The 21,808-nt window shown below is 41.5% G+C and overlaps 3 protein-coding genes across 3 annotated transcripts; 1 reads left to right on the top strand and 2 right to left on the bottom strand.

Moving 5' to 3' along the window:
* Positions 1 to 3,825: 3,825 nt before the first annotated feature.
* LOC310691618 (olfactory receptor 14A16-like) lies at positions 3,826 to 4,891 on the bottom strand (the record flags this gene model as incomplete). The annotated part of the gene is made up of 1 exon (XM_083471476.1): positions 3,826 to 4,891. The coding sequence occupies exon 1, from the start codon at positions 4,801 to 4,803 to the stop codon at positions 3,826 to 3,828; it is 978 nt and encodes a 325-aa protein (XP_083327602.1). The 5' UTR covers positions 4,804 to 4,891.
* Positions 4,892 to 9,620: 4,729 nt separating this feature from the next.
* Positions 9,621 to 11,854, bottom strand: LOC310691619 (olfactory receptor 14A16-like; the record flags this gene model as incomplete). The annotated part of the gene is made up of 2 exons (XM_083471477.1): positions 11,832 to 11,854; positions 9,621 to 10,612 (listed from the first exon to the last, which is right to left on the bottom strand). The coding sequence occupies exon 2, from the start codon at positions 10,590 to 10,592 to the stop codon at positions 9,621 to 9,623; it is 972 nt and encodes a 323-aa protein (XP_083327603.1). The 5' UTR covers positions 10,593 to 10,612; positions 11,832 to 11,854.
* A 5,711-nt stretch (positions 11,855 to 17,565) lies between these two features.
* LOC310691093 (olfactory receptor 14I1-like) lies at positions 17,566 to 18,483 on the top strand (the record flags this gene model as incomplete). Its single annotated transcript, XM_083470690.1, has 1 exon — positions 17,566 to 18,483. One exon carries the CDS (start codon positions 17,566 to 17,568, stop codon positions 18,481 to 18,483), a length of 918 nt encoding a protein of 305 aa, XP_083326816.1.
* Between the last annotated feature and the right edge of the window lie 3,325 nt (positions 18,484 to 21,808).

The following is a 21,808-nucleotide window of genomic DNA, read 5'->3' on the forward strand; positions in this document are numbered from 1 at the left end:
AACAACATCCCTATGTGTCCCTGAGATATCATCATGCATTCAACCCTCACCTTTGGTTGCAGAGGAGTCTGTGCTCATAACCCTGTTCCATAATATCATTTTTGTCTCAGTATCTTATGTATCTGGGACTGGACACCTTGTGTTAAATCAGAGTTAAGGTGTTAACACGCATAGTGGCCTGGTCCTGAGTTTTCTATGAAACAAGAGCTCATCAAGGGAGCTTCCCTGCTCTAAGGATGTGGCCCTGTAATTGTGTGTCAAGGCCCCTAAGGCACCCCCAAGAGAAATAAAGACACAAGGACACAGCATTTTAGGTTAATGTTAGTTTAGGCCACAACTTTATTGGTTACAGAATGTGAGCGGTATTGGCTTAGGCATTGGCAACAACAGACTATATCTGACTCCTGCCTGCCTTGCAGGAAGTCTGTAAGGGTAAACCACCAGTAGGGGGAGCCCTGCTGATGCAGATCAACTTGAGCATCCTCTGGATTCCTGAAGGGATCTTGGCATGGCCCTAGCCGCTCCACGGGCTTTGGATGAGATTCATATCCCCAGATTCCTTTAACAAAATACCCTTAAGCATGGAGGGGCAGGTGATGGCTGCACCTTTCCTCCCCCACACAACACTATTCCAGTGCCTAATACCACGCGAGCCCAAAGCTCACCACCAATACCTTCACACCTGCAACCAACCTCTTATGCCTTTGATAATATCGGCCAACCAAACATTAATTTTGTGATGCCAAATAAGGATCTGTTTTGAGTCCAAGGTCTGTCCATCCGTCTGTCCCCCCCCCCCCCCGCCCCGGCAAATACTTTATAATCTTTACTTCACTTTCTGCCTGTCCACTAGAGTGGGACTTTTTGAGACTAGAAGTAACATGAAAAAATTCCTTAAGTACCTGTGATGCAAACTTATGGCCCATGCCGGGGGGGGGGGGGGGATAGCTCTCAAGTGTGACTATTTCAAAATTCTTTTGATTGAGTTAGCACAATGGTTATTTCTCCAAGCACAATAAAACTTAACTGGATTCCCTGTAAAAATACTTCAGCTAGAACAAATCATAGACACTTAGCTTGGCAAATATGTGAAGATATTTACTCACAGAGTTTCAAACCTTACAGCAAGCAAGTCTCTATCCATTGGCAGTACAAAAATTAAAGAAGTAAAAGTGATCTCGAAAAGTGACTCAGAAATAAAAGAGCTTCATTTCCTTGCAAAAAGGAACATGCAATCTTTTGGTTGCATGTTAAGATTCCCAGGAGCTTCCCAATAATAAAGACACAATTGACAAGGAATTTAGTTTTAGGTTATTGGCAAAATTTTGGCCACAATGAAATTGATTACAGATAGTGAGTGGTTTGTTTAGGCGTTGGTTCCTGACTAGCTGCACCTGACCTCAGCAGGATAACACTGACGACTGGGCCCCACCATATTGTCAGTACAGGTAAACACCATGGGGGAGCATTGGTATGGTCACATGACTCAAGTTCACCCCAAAATGCTCCCAGGGACTCTTGCGTGGCCCTACCCCCCAAAAGGTGTTGACAAAAGCATGGCGAGTCCCTGGATTCCTTTAACGGAATACCTGCTGCGCATTGGAGGGGCCAGGTTATCTGACCTCCCCTCCAGACCACCTTGAACCAATGCCTAACCGCCACAAAAGCACCTGCACGCACCACCAAAAATTACTCACACCTGCAACCAAACCTTTAACCCCGTTGACACTTTAGTCAGCCAAACATCATTGCATGGACAGGCAGAGTCCCCCAAACCCTGGGTGGCCCCCTTGTGGAATAACGACTCAAGACAACGTGCTATGGGATTAAAATTGGCCACAACTTTATTATGTTTCAGTTATGGGTAGACCTTGGCTCAGGCATTGGGCGTTTATCCCTCCCAGTCCCCTGCCGGGGATATGGGAAACATCAGGGTTGTGGGGGGAGGGGAGATGGGCTGGCTCTGGAGAACATAGGTTCAATCAGAGGGAGCCCGCCCCTGTTAAGCTGCCATCGCAGGGGAGAGCAATGACAACTTCTAGGCATACGGCTAAAGCCTCCCCCCCAAACAACCCCTTTAACAGGGAACCCTGGGATCGCCGCCGCAAAGAGGAGGGGACGTGGGTCTCCGCTGCACCCCCCCCCCCATTTAGGGAAGATAGATTAAAGGATTCCACCCAAGGCCTGATACCGCCAAGTTTGTGACGTTTTGCTACGGGAAAGGCAAACCTGCCAATGCAGGAGAATTCTTTCCAGCCCTCAACAGCAACCTTGACGTTGCAGTGCCCGCGTACCTGTGGAGAAAAGGTTAACCTGCAGAAGAAGTCTTAACTGAGGATGGGTAGGGTGGGAGCTCTGGAGCCAACTGATGATTCGCAGGTAAGATCCTCCCCCTATTGTGTGGGCAGGTAGTCCCTCCCCGTACCTGGCCTGATCACCTTGGCAACGCCTCCCCAGGCAGGATTGGGCAACTGGCTGCGGTAGGTGGAGACCTCCAGGTATCCCACCTGGAAAAGGCGAAGCCAAGCCTGTGCTAATGGTGCTGCATAGGGTCCAGGGGGTTGTGCACGACCACGCAAAGAGTGCCTCCCATTTAATGAGGTGAGTGGTCATTTCCAGAATCAGAAAGATGTACTCCATCTGACCTGTACAAAACCCCATCTTTGAAGGAAATGCCTGCATGGCGGATAACTGCACCTCCCAAGGATAGGACCTTCTTGGCCACTGCACCATCCACGCACTTTCTGGCCTTCTCGGTGGCAGCTGGGCAGTGGCTGCCCTGTCACACATGTCGCTGAAGCAATTGCAACCAAAATATTTTGAGTTCAGGGAGAGCTGCCATCAACTCATCCAAGTCCTCTTGCACGCGGGAACGCAAACTTATCCTGAGGGAAGACGGCAAACCTTTTTGCGCAGCTGCACCACCAATGCTGGGGGAAGACCTTCACAGGTCACACTTGACTGTACCAAAGGGAGGAACTCCTCCCAAAGCATTCCCTATCTGGACATCCAGGATACGTTCACATGGGCAGGAAGGCCAAGATGGCACCCCAGTCCAGACTCGTCAGCGCGCTTGCTCCAACACAATTCCCCCAACTCTCAGTACACTAAAACTGCAAGGGAATACTGAAAGGAGTCTCGCCTCAATCTTTAACCAGAGACAAGTCTTAACTTGTTGCGTATACTGCATAGAAGGTCAAAATTGACCGGTTTCCTGCCCGCTGTTCTGTGAGGTTGGAGCCTATTCCCACCTTCCAAGGCCCTGTGCATGACAAACTTTTCACAAAGGTCTCTGGAAAAGAAAGCTTTATTATAACAGAAATTGCGGTGGACTGAAATCTGATAGTTTTCAGCACGTCCGATCTGCAGCAGGTGGGCCAACACTATGAACTGTGCTCAGAAACGTACTGGGAGGAAATGTAGGTCTTTCAAGACCAGTGTTGTCATTTCATCTAGGTGCTGTCACTCCTCTGAAAACCTGAATAGTCTGTTAAAATGGCTCTTTGCATGATGTGGGGTGACAGAGTAGACAGGAAACATGACCTGTTACTATCCATAAACCAGAGGATTAAGTGCTACTGAGATGTGTTCAGCCTGTTATAGGCCACTTTGAAAACCATGCAAGTGAACAATGGGGTATAAACTTAAACATACATACATAAATGTATTATCAACATGCCATGACATCTGACAAGCAAAAGTGTGATAGAGCTGAGCTGAAGGAATGCAAGATGACCATTTGAAACAAGGCAGATGTTGAGTTTGAATATCTGAATCTATTAGGAAAATTTAACTTGAAATGATGCTGTGTTCCAGGAGCGCCCTTTAATTACACCTTTTCAAAACAAGCCTGGAAGATATATACAGAGAAGATTTCCTCAAACCCAACAGTTTTGATAATGCATTTTTTATCTCCTTATTTCTCATGCTATAGATTATTGGATTGAACATGGGTGGTACAAGACTATACATCACAGTTAATGCAAAGTCCCCATCAGATGGAGTCTTAGAGGGAGGCCTAAGGTAAGCAAAACTTCCTGTGAAACAAAATATGGAGAAGACAACAAGGTGAGGTATGCAAGTGGAGAACGCCTTTTTCCTTCCCTGTACAGAAGGGATTTTCAGAACTGCAGTAAAGATGTGCACATAAGTGACAACAATGAAGACAAAACATCCAAACACAACTATTATACTCACCACTATAGCTCCAATTTCCATTAGGTAGAAGTTTGAGCAGGCAAGTGTAAGTAACTGTGGGATCTCACAAAAGAACTGATTGACAATGTTGGAGCAGAAAGGGGTTGCAAAAGTTGCACTCGTGTGCATGACTGCATACAGAAGGCCAGCGACCCACACACCAGCAACCATTTGTTTGCAGGCTGCCTTGTTCATCAACATTTCATATTGTAATGGATTGCAAATGGCAACATAGCGATCATATGCCATGACTGTAAGAAGGAAAATATCAGATGATAAGAAGAAAAGAAACAAAAGAACTTGAGCAATGCATCCAGTGTAAGAAATGTGTCTGGTATCCATGAGAGAATTCACGATGGATTTGGGGATGGTGACTGAAACAGCCCCTAGGTCCTGGATGGCCAAGTTCATCAGAAAAAAGTACATGGGAGTGTGAAGGTTGTGGTCAAAAGCTACAGCAGAGATGATGAGAAGATTCCCAAATACAGTTGCCAGATACAATGCCAGGAACAGAGAGAAGTGTAGAATCTGCAGTTCTCGTATTGGTGAGAACTCCAGGAGTAGAAATTCAGAGACAGAGGATTCATTACTTATTTTCTCCTTCATTAATAAAAATTTTCCTGTCACTGGAAGAAAACAGAAAGATAAACATTGGTTTAAGTCCTCTTGTGATAACAAATATTTACTACTTTGGAAGAGGGTTTTTGGATGTTGAAGGTAAAAGAAGTGAACAAAAAAGGAGAAACAAATATTTATTTAAATGAGAACATAGCCTTCAACTCCATATAGATAATATATCATTATTTTAAAATAAACTTCCCACTTTTTCAAAACTAGTAGATGTTCTCAAGCTCTTGAAGTTTAATGCTGCCACTGCTAGAGGAGGAACACAGGAGTCCTACTGCCATCATTGCCATACTTGCTTAGTATATGGCAATATGCAGAGGACAGATGTACCTTGAGAGAATTCCCATATTTACAAAAGGTATTTTGATATTGTAATTCAGCATCAAAACTGAAGTAACTCTCAAATATAAGGGGATAACTTGCTGCCTATATGATGCAGATTCAAAATCAAGTTTATTCTATTAAATGCAATGTCCATAACAATCTGGGTCATGGACATGTTAAAAGCTTGATTCCTAATATCCCTGTTCTTTCACTGAGGTCTTTGGCAAGAGTCACTGATAATAGTTCCACATGTCTCACACACTTGGCACATACTCACCTATATTCTAAATTCTAGGCCTTAACTAGCTCTCCCTGCTAGTTAAGATCACACAGGTTTCAACTGTTCTTATCTTTGTTATATGTTTTTAACCTTAATGCATGCTGTGCACAAACCACATTGCTTTGCATGTAAAATGTATAGGTTCAAAGCTGCTTTGCTCTTCCCCAGACCTTTTTGCTACCTCATTATGCTAAGACAAGAAAAGGTGCTTCAGCTCTCTCCTCACTCACTTGGAGCTGCAGTGAAGGTTTGTTCTTGGTTGAAGTTCATGGTTGGTGAGGAGAGAGGCTAACCGCTAGGTTTTTTTTTTATGACATGCTGAAACAAAACTTGGTGCAGCTTGAGCTGACAGTAAAAAGGATCATGGAGGAGTATAGCTACTGTGCTTTCCTCTTCATGATGTTCAACATTTTGCAGTCTTCCCAAGATAATATTTGGTTTAGTATGTCATGGAAACCAGGTCATTGGGTATTCTATGCAAGTCTCAATAAGTTCCAGGAGAGACCACAACAAGCAGGTTTCCTGATTCTACACAATACACTATAGAAATATTGTCTGTTTACTCCTCTGAAAACTACACAGGTATCACTAAAGTTATAAACTTATAAATATCTTACTTTTTTCCTTAATAGAAAGTTGATTTCCAGATGCAATTTCTTCATCACTTTATTTTCATCTTTTTAAATAATAATAATAATCATCCCATCCTTTTCTTCTGGAACAGTGAACCTATCTGTATACTCATGCAGAATGAAGCTTTTACCATGGGGTGGAAAATTATAACATGTGTACACAAACACACACACACACACACAAACCCACACACACTCCTCAGAGTTTGGTCTCAAGAGCCTAACACAAATGATCAATTGTGTCCCTGGAAGCTTGGACTCAGGAGTCCCACAAAAATTAAAGCAGTGTTTCTAAAGACTTGGCCACATGATTCTAACGCAAATAATCAAGGTATTTAAATAGAAAGTAAGAAACAACTTCCTGTTTCGAAATAGCACACTACATAACATTTAAAATAATAATAATGCTATATAAGTCTCTCTAGAACCTTCTAGAATCAGGTAGGTAGCCGTGTTGGTCTGTCATGGTGCAAATAAATAAATAAATCTTGAAAAGATTATTAAAAAAAACTATTCCAAAAAAATCCTTTAAAAGAATCAAGTCCTTTTAAAAAAAAAGTCCTAAAACAGTCTTTAAAAGAATCCTTCCATTTTTTTTTATTTTTTTTTTAAAATTGTCCAGTAGCAGCTTAGAGACCAACTAAGTTATTCTGGGTATAAGCTTTCGTGTGCATGCACACTTCTTCAGATACTCTGAAACAGAAGTCACCAGACCCTTAAATATAGTGGGAGTGTGGGGAGGAGTATTTCTCAGAAGGGTGGTGGGAATGGGTGCTCGGCTGATGGAACCTTCTGGTTTCAACTGGACTTTCTTACACTCATTTCTTTCTTTCTTTTTTGAATAACGTTTTTATTTAGTTTCATGATACAGAGAGTTGTGTGACATACGACTGGCTCAGTATTCCCCGCTCCATTTCCCCCCTCTGCTGTGTTCCTCCCACTTCTGCCATTCTTTCTTCTCCTTTTCAGTCTCCAGAAGAGTTGCTGTCTGTTGCACTGCAATTCTTGTCTATCTGAGGTCACCTTTAGTTGTCAAGCTATCAGTGATATTATTTTTGTCTCAATCTCTTATGTAACTGAGACTGAACACCTTGTGTTACGTCAGAGTTAAGGTGTTTCGCACATTGTAGTCTGGTCCTGACTTTTCCATGAAACAGAAGCTCAGCAGGGGATCTTCCCTTTTCTAGTGATGTGACCTTGTAATTTAGTAATGCCAAATAAGAACCTGTGTTAGTCATAGGCTTTTTTCAGCAAATCCTTTGCAATTTTTACTTTGATTTATGCCAGCCCACTAGACTAAAGCCTCTGTATGTGGGACTAGAGGTAACATTGAAAATATATATATAGTAAACTTCTTAAATATTTGTGATGCAATCTGAGGGTCATTATCATTCCTGAAAATCTGAGGTAACCATGCCTGGGAAAAGATAGCTCTCAAGTGCTATTCTCAATTGTGACTATTTTTGTGTAATTTTGTTGCAGAAAGAGGTTTGGAAGGGAGATTCTTCAACCTCTCATAGTAGAGTTGATACAATTGTGATTTCTCCAAGCACATTAAAACTTAGTTGGATTTACATCTGCCGCCCTCCACCTTTAAACAAACATTTCCCCTGAAAATACTTCAGCTATAATAAATGATAGACACTTTAGCTTAGCAAGTAGGTGAAGATATCTACTCACATAGTTTCAAAAGTTGCAGCAGGTAAATCTCCATCCATTGGAAGTAAATCAAACAAAACTAAACAAAACAAAGAAGTAAAATGTTCTAAATGACTTAAAAGGAAAAGAGCTTGGTTTCGTTACAGAAAGGAAGATGCAATCTTTGAGTTAGCAAAGATGCAGGCTGTAAAATCACATTTTGGGAAGATTCAGTTCACTTGGGCTCTTTTGTAGCTGGGAGCCGTGCTACAACTGCAGCTTATTCCAGGAAGCAGCAGAGTGGAGGGACAGAGACTGCTTGGAGTCTGCTAACTCCACCTACCTAGCAACTTGATCTCTGTTGGATCTAGGAAGCTTTGGATCTAGGAATTCTTTGTGTGGAATTACTTCCCCATTGTGAACTTCCTGTCCTCTATTTTGTTTTCTAAAAGGACAAGGCTTTTTATTTTATTTTTAAGATTTTTAAAGATTGTGCCAGTGATCTCTGTGTCAGAGTCCCTCACCAAAGATCAGAGCTGGACAACATGATTCATTTTCTAGGTGTTTAAACAATTCAACTCTCCCAAGTAACAGTTTTAAATCTTTGTGGTAATGTGTGTTTATTTAAACTGCAGCCAGGTGTTCTACTTACAGGTATGTGAAGGATGCCCTATGTCAACTTATTGCCAACCCAGAGGTCAAAGTAGTGAGAGGAAGAAAAATAAACTTTTAATGTATTTAAACTCATAGGGTTCCAGTTTAATGATAACTCTTTTAAGGCACAACACTTCATTTTAGACATGCTTATTTATGTGAGGCACGATATCTAGTTTCAAGCAGACACTATTTACAGAGAACTTTAAAACCCCAGTCAGCATTCTTACTGAAACCTCTTCTCGGGTTAGACAGTTTTCACCTATAATTGGTATTTGCCATAGCAAAAATCTCACAGCCCCTTCTAGGATTTTTATTTCCCCCTCAGGGAATCAAATTGGTAATCCCTGTTTAACTAATTCCTAATCCCAATCAAGGCATGTCCATGTCTCCCTAGGTTCTTATCTAAATGACACACAATCCCTATCTAGACAATATGCAATCCTTCTATCTGTTTAACTGTCAAATTCTGCATTTGTGACTCCAGATTGGCTTTTGTTCTAAACAACTCTGACTAGTTGCTGACTCAAGGTCTGTCCATCACAATCACATTTACCTGTGCTCCTGTGTCCAGCTCTTATACCCTCACGTTTGTCTCTAAGGGAGTGGGTCATTCCCTTGCCCCCTGGCCTGTTTTTATTACATTAGTGATGCAAAAGTCTGCCTCTGCGTTGTCCTGTATTTTCTTCTAATCCTGCCTTAGATGGCAACATACTTTTGTAGGTTGTATTCTTGCAAGCACTGTGACACTTCCTTATCAGAGGGCGGTGTTTGTTTCTTTGACTGCCTCCAACTGCATGCACTTCTCTTGTTGAGATGTTAATTCACATTCCAGTAAATCTGTGAATTCCTCCCCCCCCCCCGCCCCAATATGTTCATCTAGGTGTCATCACTTTTGTGAAATCCTGAATACTCTGGTCAAATCACTGTTTGCATGCTGTTGGGGGACAGAGCAGACGAGAAATATGGCCTCTTACTATTCATAAATCAGAGGATTAAGGTCTGCTGAAATGTGTTCAGCCTGCTGTAGGCCACTTTTAGAATCATGCAACAGATCAGGGGGCTATAAGTAAGTACATAAATGGGTACATCAACAAGGCATGTGATCTGAAAAGCAAAAGCGTGAATGATCCAACTGATAAATGCAAGATGACCATGTGACACAGGGCAGATGTTGAATCTGCATAGCTAAATTTATCTGGAAGCTGTAACTGGCAATGATGATGTGTTTCAGGAACTCCCTTAAATTATTCTTACACACAGAGAGTTCACCTTTTCAGAACAATCCTGGAAGATATATCTAGAGAAGATTGCCTCAAACCCAACAGTTTTGATAAAGCATTTTTGATCTCCTTATTTCTCATGCTATAGATTATTGGGTTGAACATGGGTGGTACAAGACTATACATCACAGTTAATGCAAAGTCCAGGTCAGATGGAGTTTTAGAGGGAGGCCTAAGGTAAGCAAAACATCCCGTGAAACAAAATACGGAGAAGACAACAAGGTGGGGTATGCAAGTGGAGAAGGCCTTTTTCCTTCCCTGAACGGAAGGGATTTTCAGAACTGCAGTAAAGATATGCACGTAAGTGACAACAATGTAGACAAAACATCCAAACACAAATGTTATACTCACTACTAAAGCTCCAATTTCTGCTAGGTATAGATTAGAGCAGGCAAGTATAAGTAACTGTGGGATCTCACAGAAAAACTGATTGACGATGTTTGAGCAGAATGGAGTTGCAAAAGTTCCACAAGTGTGCAGAACTGCATAGAGCAGACCAGCAACCCACACACCAGCAATCAATTTTAGACAGGCTACCCTATTCATCACCATTTCATATTGCAATGGATTGCAAATGGCAACGTATCGGTCATATGCCATGACTGTAAGAAGAGCAAACTCAGATGAGATAAAGAAAACAAATAAGAGGATTTGAGCAACACATCCAGCATAAGATATGTATCTGGTATTCATGAGAGAATTGGCTATGGATTTGGGGATAATGACTGAAATAGCTCCTTGGTCTTGGATGGCCAAGTTCATCAGAAAGAAGTACATAGGAGTATGAAGGCGGCGATCAAATGCTACTGCAGAGACAATGAGAAGATTCCCGAATATAATTGCCAGGTACAATACTAGGAACAGAAGGAAGTATAGAATCTGCATGTCTCGTATTGCTGAGAACTCCAGGAGTAGAAACTCAGACACAGCAGATTTGTTATCTATTTTTGCATTCATAACTAAAATGCTTTCTGCCTCTGAAATAAAACAGAGAGATGAACATTGATTAAATCCTGTTCTGATAACAAATATTTACTAAACTCTATCTTAAAAATGTATCACAGTGGTTTACAAAACTGTAAAAACATAAATGTTCTATCTCTTTCCTTGCTATACTTTATGCATATGCTAAATGCAGCAGAAACAATCTGCAGAGGTAAGATGTCTCTCTCCATAATCTCCATACTCACAAAACACATTTTTATATTGTAATTCAATATTAGAATTGAAAAACTAGCTCTTAAGTCTCACAAGATAACTTGCTACCCAAATCAAGTTCAAGGTTCTTGTATTAAGTGACTATGTCAATAACAACTTAAGTCCAGGAGAGCTTAGGTGTCTGATTCCTTATATGCCTGTCTTATCACCAAGATATTTGGCATATACTCATGGTTCACCCAAATGACTTGTATCGTTATTCTGGGCCAAATTTTCAGGAACACCTTCCCAGCTAAGACCAGACAGAATTTAACTGGGTTTTTTTAAAAAATATATATTTTTTTAAATGCCCATTTTTAATCTTAATGCACACTGCACACAGAATATGTTTTTGTCATTGTTTAGTCATTTAGTCGTGTCCGACTCTTCATGACCCCATGAACCAGAGCACGCCAGGCACTCCTGTCTTCCACTGCCTCCCGCAGCTTGGTCAAACTCAAGTTCATAGCTTTGGGAACACTGTCCAACTATCTTGTCCTCTGTTGTCCCCTTCTCCTTGTGCCCTCAATATGTTTTTAAGAATATACAAATGAATGGGCTCCCGGAAAGAAGCTCACAACTGTTCTACTCCTCCTCAAATCTTTTTGCAGCTACACTGTGTTAAATTAAGCCAAGGTGATTAAGCTCTATCCTCACAAATTAGGATCTGTAATCAAGGTTTGCTCTTGGTTACTGCTGGTGGTTACTGAACAGAGAGCTTCATCACTAGTCCTGGTTTGGATGACATGCTAAGGGAAAGCTTGGTATAAGGACCAGGGAGGAGCACAGCTACTGTAGGTGTCTTTCCAGAAGGCTGCACAATTGTGAAACCCCACAAATCTAAGTTTTGTCTTACCATGTCATGCAAAGCAAGTCATTGTGTATGCTGATATATCGATATTAGAACAATAAACCAGCACGATAGTACTATTGTCTGCATTCAGATCTCAGGAAACTACCCAGGCAATAACTAAAATTATAAAAATGCAAATGCCTTACTCTTTTTCTTAGTAGATAATATATTTCCAGATGCAATTTCATCACTACTTTAGGGTGTTCTGTATTCTTTGATCCACTCAATGAGCTTTGTTAAGAAATCACACTCTCCATTTCTTTCTGAGGCAGTGAAATTGTTTGTCTACCCTCACATTTGAAAATGTTTGTATACCCTTGCAAAATGACGCCTTTACTATGGGGAACAGAATTATTACTACAGTATTTATGTTCCTGGGAGTTTGATCTCAGGAGCACAACCCAAATTAGCAATTGTGTCCCTGGAAGCTTGTACTGAGTAGTCCAGAAAAAAATCAGCAAAGTGTTTCTTGTGACTTGGTCCCAGGAGTGCAACACAAATAACCAATCAAAGTATGTAAATAAATGTTAACAGTCTCGTTTATATTTCTGATAATGGGTCTCTTTAGGTACATGAGACTACATTAGCAAACATGAGCACTAAATTCTTCTTAACCACTAATTTGAATAATTCAGTGATCTGAACCAATAAAAAGTTTAAGATTACAATCATGTCAAGTGTGGCATCATTCAAAGTACTGAATATCATGCTCTTGAGGCTAGTGATCTGTTCCCAGCTAGTGCACTAAATCTAACTGTATACATAAAATGTAGCATATGAAAGACACACACGTTTTTAAAACTATGTATACGTCAGGGACTGGCTGGATGAGGAGGTGGGGACCTCCTGGCCAGGAGCCCCCCAGGGACTTCAAGGGAGAGGAGCGCTTCGACCCCAGGTCCTGGTGCTGGGACAGCTGGGAAAAGGCTGGGGAACAAGCTAGGAGATGATGGAAGCAGGAGGTTGGAGTGATCAGGGGGTGGGGTGGGGGGGGGTCAGAAGAAGGCCCTTCCAGGACAGGGCTGGAGGCTGAGCATCTCAGTGTCAACACAGACACAAACAGGGAGGAATCAGAGAGTACACAGGCCGTCCTGCAGCAGTCCTGCTGGCTCTCCTCCTCTCAAACCCAGATCTAGAGAGTCCTATGTGTTGCTGAGCAGCGGACCAGACAGGCCCAGAGCCCAGACAGGATCATCCCCATGTTTCCATCTGTTGGGAAAGCCTCCAAAGTGAGATGCTAGAGGGGAGAGGTGGAGTCGGAGCTCAGCGTCCAGCAACATCTCAAGCTGAAGGAGTCAAGCCAGGGACACTTCCCTTTTATCTTATGTGAGTCCATTGCATTTCAAGTCTCTAGCCTTTTCTAGGGGCCCAGCACTTTCCTGTCAGCCCTCATGACAGTATATCCTTATGTACAACCAGGATTGGTTGAAAACTCTAATGAGTACACTCATTTGCCTGCATATACAGAAGGAAGACTCAGGAAGCAGTAATTAATTAGCTGCAGTTTGGTCAGCAGCAGCAGCCTTCAGTGTCAATGAGACAGCCCAAATCGGTGGCCACACACTGAAGCCAACTCCCTCTTTTTACTTTGCTGCCTCTTACTGGACCAAGATTTATTTTAGGGTTATGCACTGGATTCAGTCAAGGCCCAAGGCCTGAGCAAAACTGGGCCTATTTGGACACTGGACAAGCTGGATTCACATACCCTCCAACATGCCTCTGGTAAAAATAGGGACATTTCTCACTCCCCCTCAACTGACCCTTCTCAACCCCTCTTTTTCATCTCCCACCCAGCAGAAGAAGGGCAGGCGCCGCCACCACTATAACAATGGGACACAACGCACACCATCCTGGAAAAAACCCTCTTAATCCCATTTTTACTCATTTTCTTCTTTGGTAGATTTACAAAAAGAAAATCGCACACCAATAAATAAATTTTAGAAGGGAGCAAATTCAGATGCAGACACACAAAGCATTTTTTAAATCAATCAATCAATCAATCAATCAATCAATCAATCAATCAAGACTCCTTGCACTCTGCTGCACTCCCTTTTCCTCCCCACCCAGGGTGGCCCTGCCTTCTGCCTGCATCTCAGAGTTGGCACATCAAGCTAGGTTGGTGCTCAGTGGCAGCAGCTTCTCCTCCTCCTCACCTGCTCTCCAGCACCTGCTACGAGTTGCCCAAAGGAGGAGGCCCACAGTGGTGGCGATAGAGAGGCAACTCCCTTGACAGCCACCACTGCTGCTGCCACCACCGCTCGGCACAAGGGCTGGCTCCTCCTCCCCGGGCTTGGAGCTGGTGGCACTAGCAGGGGAAATAGGGACATTCTGGATTCAAATCAGAATCTAGGATGGGTCAAGGTGGGTGGCTCAGAGTGATCCATGGCTGTCAGAGGGAGAGGCAAGCAGGTTAGGAAAACCCTGCCAGAGCCTCTTTTTGATAGCTGGTGGTGTCTTTTGAAAGAAGGTAGGTCCAACTAACTTCCTGCCTGACACACCCCTTTTGTCTGTTGAGCAGAGGCCTTGAACTTGCAGAGTGAAGGAAAAAGGAAAGACACCTTTGGAGCATCACATGCACCCTGCAGGATCACCCTCTTAGCTGAAAATATGTCGAGTGGAGGGGTTGATCCTTTGGGGAGGCACCCTCAGCCTCTGTTGGAAGGGTGTAGGAGACAGAAAGTCTCCTTACCCCAACCTCTTTCTGGACTACATGTTTAATTAAGCATTAGCCCCCGCCCCTGAACTTATTTCTGACTGGATTTGGGACAAGGTGGAGGTCCCCAGATTGACCCACGGTATGTAATCTTGGCGCCTTCCCAGATTGAAGCCATGGAGGCGATTGGGAAGGTGCCAACAGTCCTAATTTATTTTGCCACAATTTGAACTGGGGTGGGCTCACCTCTTTACGTGGGTGTCTGAAAACCTGCAGGAGTGGAGACTGCATCTGCAGCTGTTGTTAAAGTTCAAGAAAAGTCTGTAGGGTTTAACCCACTGGGACCTCTGACTAGCAGCAGTCAAGCTTTGGAGCAAGAGATCCTGGTGCTCCACATCTCAATGTAAAGAAAGGTCTAAGATGGGCCTTAGATGAGAATTATTGCCATACCTAACCCACACAGTGCCAGAAAAGTCATAGAAAGCACAGGGGACAGTGTCCTGATATTTATTCACAGACTGGTCCCACATACATGATGTATGTCTTCAGCCATTTAGGCCACTTTCAGTCCACCTTTTCTTTTCTTTTTCCTTAAGAAGTTATTTGTTTTAAGTCTCATCCACTTCCTTCAGCTTGATTTCAGACTCCTAAAACCAATAAAGTAACCTTCCATTCAAATCTTCTCCTTGGTCATACACAGAGATAGACAGGCACATTTTATCATTTTTCACTGTTTTAACAAAATGTGATTAGTGGCCATTTGGAGTATGTGAATCAAACAGGAAAAAAAGAAGAAGGTAATGAAAGAGATGGGTTTAGCTCACATGAGTAATCATACTTTCTCCTTCATCATAACTCAGCTCATTTGTTACTAATTAAGTTCTTTTGGAAACACAAAGCAAACTTTTAGACGTCAAGAACACATTTGCCTCATCTACGTAGTTATGCTGGACTCTTGAGAGCAAGACACCCCAAGCCCCAAAGCAACATAAATCTCCTTCATTTGCCAGTATTTTTAGATGCTCCTGGCAAACCTTGTGGCTGGCTCATAAACATTATAGTTACAGCATTTGCCAGCACAATATTCTTGAGTGCATAGAGAAGAATTTCATGCTAAGGGGAAATGACTATATGAATGAAAAAGTACGGTAAGTCATTCTTTTAAGCTATGCCATTAGAAGTTTTCATGTTTTGCCTCATGCTCTGTCATCCATGAATCTATTCTTTCTCCATTTGTCTATGGTGTGGTGTGGTTATGACTTGAGGAGTAAAGCAAATCATCTTCTCAGCCTAAAGCTAACTAGAAGTATAATGTTAGTATATATAAATCCACATATCATTTCTTAAATAAGAATATTGTTTTCAATAAGATTCAAAACAAATTATTGGCTCTAGGTCATATCTGAATTCCCCCCTCTCTCTTTCTCTTTCTCTCTATCTGTGTATGTATATGTCTCTGTGTGTACACACACACACACACACACACACACACACACCACATTACATCACATCACATCAAATCACTGAAACCATAAGACAGGTTCTTTCTTAGAACCACAAATACTGGCTAAAAAAATGCTCAGCCTGAGAGCATGGGGTAAAAAAAGCAAAGACTGAAACTATATTAAATCAAAGTGGTGTTTTTTCTGTTTGTTTGTTTTCAAATTTAGCAAGGAAAAGTGGGGAAGCATGTGGTGAATGTTTTTGGAGTTTGTAAAACTCCATATCTGGGATTAAGAAGAAACTTGTGTCCCTCCAAAAAATTAAGTTTCATCATGCCTGAAGATTGGCTATGCTGCCTGGGGCTAACAGGAGAGCCACTGGTGCCTCATCCTTGGAGTAAATATAAGAGTTGGTTCAGATAAAATTTCAGGAGGCTTTTGGCACCAAACCTCACATCATCCTGGCTTCTCTTCTTCTTTGCAGACACCCAGAAAGACATTCTGAGTAGGTGTTTGTAAATAAGAGCTCCGGTTAAACCACAGAGCCTAGGACTTGCTGATCAGAAGGTCGGCCATTCGAATTTCCGCAATGGGGTGAGCTCCCGTTGCCCGGTCCCTGCTCCTGCCAACCTAGCAGTTCGAAAGTATATCAAAGTGCAAGTAGATAAATAGGTACTGCTCCAGCGGGAAGGTAAATGTCTGCTCTGCTGCTCTGGTTTGCCAGAAGCGGCTTAGTCATGCTGGCCACATGACCTGGAAGAACTGTCTGTGGACAAACGCTGGCTCCCTCTGCCAATAAAGCGAGATGAGCGCCACTACCCCAGAGTCGGTCACGACTGGACCTAATGGTCAGGGGTCCCTTTACCTTAAGGATTGTTAGAAAGCTTTTTGCTTATTACAACTACTACCATTCTGGGTTTTGTCTTTATTCCAGGAATGACTAACTTGGAAAGGTGGCACAATTAATAATAATAATAATAATAATAATAATTATTATTATTATTATTATTATTATTATTATTATTATTATTATTATTATTTATTTCTACCCCACCCATCTGGCTCGCTCTTCTCAGACACTCTGAGTGGCTTCCAACAAAAGATTTAAAATACATTAAAACATTCGTCATTAAAAACTTCCCTAAACAGGGCTTCCTTCAGATGTCTTTATTGAGCTGTTGCTTACTAGGCTAATGGGGAGGTGGGCAGGACAGTGGGGAAGTCCGTTTGGGGGGGGGGGGCTCACTGGCAGAGTCACTTTTTGCTGGCAAGTGGCAACACTGTCACTGTCAAAAAGTTGGCAGCAAGGCACAACTCCATTATACCAGCCACTCCTGCTCTGTTATGTGTTCTCATATATATCATTATTATATAAATATTACGTATTATGTCACAATGATTACATCTTTCTGAAGACTTTTTCTCTCAAGTAATTCATATTTAATGTAAGCTTAATGAAAGTACAATATACTGTATGCCAGGATCTATAGGAGACACAGTTGTATGTACTTTATCTCACACATTCTAGTTATCATGAGCAACTTATGGTCTCCTTAGCTATTGTTATGTGAGAGGAGAACTTCTAAGTACCGGTAATAGGAAACCTACTGCAACACATTCTGCTCTCTGGCTTTTTTGAATCTCACCCGACGGACATTACTAAATTCAATTTGAATTAATAGCACTTGAGGTTAACTCTTCTTTAGACAATGCAATAATGTTAACAACTATCTTCCTTTTTTCCCTTCCATAGAGCATTTTGCAATTTAAATCAGAGATGAAAAGATGTCTAACCAAACTTCTGTGAACACGTTTCTGCTCTTGGAGTTTTCTAATGTTCGAGAACTGCAGATAACACAATTCTTTGTGTTCTTGCTTTTTTATTTGGCCACTGTCACAGGAAATCTTCTCATCATTTCTGCAGTAGCTCTTGATCATCACCTTCACACTCCTATGTATTTCTTCCTGATGAACTTAGCTGTGACTGATCTTGGCTCAGTTTCAGTCACAATCCCCAAATCAATGTCAAATTCCCTTTCAAATACTAGGGTGATTTCTTATTCTGGATGTGTCACTCAGGTTTATTTCTTTCTGCTTTTTGCAGCATCAGATTACACCCTCCTCACTGTCATGGCACATGATCGGTATGTCGCCATCTGCAATCCGCTACGGTATGAGGCAATTATGAATCAAGGTGCCTGCATTCAGATGGCGGGCAGTGCATGGCTCAGTGGTATTCTCTATGCTGTGCTTCACACTGGCAGCACTTTTGCCATGACATTCTGCTCCAATATTGTTGATCAGTTTTTCTGTGAGGTCCCTCAGCTTGTAAAGATCTCCTGCTCAAAGTTATACATACTTGAAAATGCACTTCTTTTCTTAAGTGTGGCTATAGCATTTGGCTGCTTTATTTTTATAATTGTAACCTATGTCCAGATCTTCAGTACAGTTCTGAGAATGCCCTCATCACAGGGAAGGCAAAAAGCTTTCTCAACTTGCATTCCCCACCTCGTTGTTTTCTCCATGTTCCTGTTTGGTGGTGCACTTGTTTACCTAAGACCCATACAGCATGCCTCTTCACATACAAATATGGTCTTTGCCGTCATATATTCCGTGATTCCACCCATGATGAATCCAGTGATCTATAGCATGAGGAATAAGGAGATTAAGGTCGCTATGTCCAAGATTTTAGGATTGAAATAGCTTTCTAAGGATACAATTTGTGGTGTTATTCTTTATGCAGGGTTTTGTATGTAATGATGTTAAAGTGTATGAATGTTTTGATACACAATCAAAGTAGGGGAAGTTAATGTGGTTCCCATGTTGTTGGAATTCAACTCCCATCTGTCTCAGCCAGCATGGCCAATGTGTGCTTTGTCCATTGCAGTCCTAAATATCTTCTCTTGTTTGTTATAGAAGAAAAATGTCAGCAGTTTTAGAACTATTTCAAAGCATTAATCCTATTGTAATTTAAGTATGCTTAGGGTTTTAAAGAAACAGAGCCATTTTTAATCGATCAATCATCCCGTTTTAAATTTGTTAATCAATCTAGTGCATTTTCATAAATGGGTGTGCCTATATGTATCTAATGCTGAAACAATAATATCGGTTCTTTCTTAGATATTGAAAGAAATATGAGATAACTTACAACTGAATATAAAAATCAGTCACTCGTTGCTCAAATAAAAATATAAGCTTCAAACATTTCCTTCTACATTCCATCAACCTGGTTTGAGTAGTTAATGACATATGTGTTGCGATTCACCTAAAATTGGTGTGATACACCATTCATCTGAATAAGAATGGAACATTCTAACATCTTGATGTAGGCCTGATATGCATAGATCCCCATTCCCTGCCCTCGCTTCTAATTCCCTTGATGTTGATATAATGTGAGGTTTCTTTCTGTTAAAATGCAAACAGATATAATTCTGTTCTATGTTATACAGGTGTCATATCTTGTGCTATAGATTGGGGGCCTTGTTTAGCTGATGCTTGTGGTTCTCAAACAAAACAAGGCTGTAATTTTGATATACAGTATGTAATGTTGGAATAAAGCAGAGGGATCACGTCAGTCTCTTTGTTAAGATAAGAGACCTGGCTGAGACTGTTAAACGCCCTATTTGCATGACTAAAGAGCTGCATATGTTTCCATAGGAACAACTAGCTAATGGTGCTTCCAGAAGTAAGTCTTTGCCTCTCAACCGAATGGAGACTAGGTCATCTTGTAAGAAGGAGAATAGGCAGGGAACTGAAAACTAGAAAGACAGAGACTGGAAATGCTCACTGTGCTGAAACCAAAGCTATGGTTTTGCAGACCCATAGAGACATAATGGGGAAGCAAGGTATTGTTATAAGAATTCTAAGGTCTCAAATATAAAATAAATATTCATAAATGCATACATATCTAAATATATAAACCATGTGTCTGACATAGTATAGGAGAGCAATCCTGAAATCATTTTGACTCTCCCAATGACCTGAAATATTCCTCTATAGTAAGGGAAAGCCTTCTCATTGTCTTTTTGCTTACAAATTCTGTCTTAAGGGCATATTTGTGTATGAATAAGGTGAGCCTGCGACCTGGATACAGGAACTAAAATATTAACCATCACAAAACCATCACAATGGCTAGGCTGCTCAGGTAATGCAATCAGCGACAAATTATCAGATATCCTGGCAGACAGGATTTCTGCTGTAGACCACCTCCTATGATGTATATATGATGATATTGGGGTGATCTTTGGACTAAGGGGGTTGGGCCATGTCAAAAGTCTTTAAAGGATGCACACTTTTGTTCAGGGAGAGGACGGAATTCTGTTTCAACAGAAAAAATAAATATCTACCTTGCTTTCCACTGGATCTAGCCTCTATCCATTTTTTCTCTGACCAATCATGGACTTAGGGGATTCAGAGTCCCTTGGGGAGTTGGGCAGCAAAAGCCAAACTCCATTTTTTATATCAGTATGCCAGAGTGTTAATGCTGTGACTCTTCCCATCTTATGCTCAGATTGTATATATTTATAAAAATAAAACCATATATCCTGAAAACACCACAATTTCCAGTGACTTCATCCCAAAGAAACCAAACCTGGGAAAGTTTGGGCACCCCTGGAGTCTCTCACCACTTAGAGACTGGAGCGCATGCAACACTAGCATAGTCATTCCTCTGATTTCATGGATCAGGAGTGTTCAGTACACCAGCCCTAGCCATCACTCCGTAAGGCAGTGAGATCAGAGGCGGAATTAGGGAGTGAAACTGGTTCATCCACACTGGGTGCCAAGCCGAGAAGACGCCACAGCCATGATGAAGAACAGAAGTTGAGGGTGCTGAATTTTGGCATTGCACGTGGTGCCACTGAAATTTTAAATTCCAAAGTCTGGCACTGGTGGGAAGTAGCTACACTCTGCCAATGGTCAGAAACTGATTCCTCTGTCTTGGTGTTGGCATTCTTACATAAACATACTCTGTCATCATAGCCTAGTTGCATCAATGGTTAGGTACTGTATTCTTCCTCTCAACTTAAAAAAAAAAAAAGACTGGTATGTGGCTGATGTAAATCTGATTAGCCAAGCAGCAGGAAATGGTGGGGGTTGAGGGTGTTCCAAATTGTTGTTGTGAGTGGGTGTGTGTGTGTGTGTGTGTTATGATGTGTCTGTTTGCACTGCCAGCATTCATGTATGTTCAGCTGTTCCACCTGGCCTTTGGTTTGGACTCAGTCTGACCCTTATGTTTCCCTCCCCTTACTGTTTTGATCTATGGACTACTTTTAAAATGAGGCTGCATTTTAAATTGCATTTTAACCTGTATTTTAAATTCTTCTGTATTATGTTTTTATTGTAATTTTACTGGTGTTAGCTGCCCTAAGCCCAGCTCTGGCCGGGGAGGGTGGGGTATAAATAAAAAATATTATTATTATTATTTACATACAGCTGAGAAGTTTAGGATCTTTTGCTGGAGTTATGACGTGTTCTTGTGATGGATGTGTGTTAACCCCTAATCTTATGCCCACAAGAATTTCTCACACAAAGAAACAAAGAAAGCTTGGTTTATTATATAAAATAGGAGTGACAGAATATATAAAAATGCTGCTTTAGATAGCAAAGTTACAATCTAGGAAGTAGCACATTACAATACATACACACTTTGATTAAAGAACAAAAGATCCCCTAACTATTCTAAAAGCCTACAGAACCAAAAATGGGGAGGAAGGGGGGAGTATGCCTGTCCTTAAAGTGAAGCAGATATACAGAGTCCTAGGGATCACATGGTTAAGTGCTGTCCTGTTAGAGCTGTGGGAGCTTTGCATCATTTATATATATACATTTTGCCAAGGCATACCAGTAGAGGGGAGGGGGTTGTGAAATGAGTGATTCCTACAATCTCTATAGTTACACTAGTGGACAAAATTGTCGAAACCTTTTGGGAAAAAGTGTATTTCCAAGGTTTGATGGCTCATAACACCACTTTATTCTGGAGTAATGCCATAAAATTATATATCAATGGAAAAACAATTTAATGAAGAAT

This window comes from Podarcis liolepis (genome assembly GCF_965112155.1).
Source record: "Podarcis liolepis genome assembly, chromosome: 13".
NCBI lineage: Eukaryota > Metazoa > Chordata > Lepidosauria > Squamata > Lacertidae > Podarcis > Podarcis liolepis.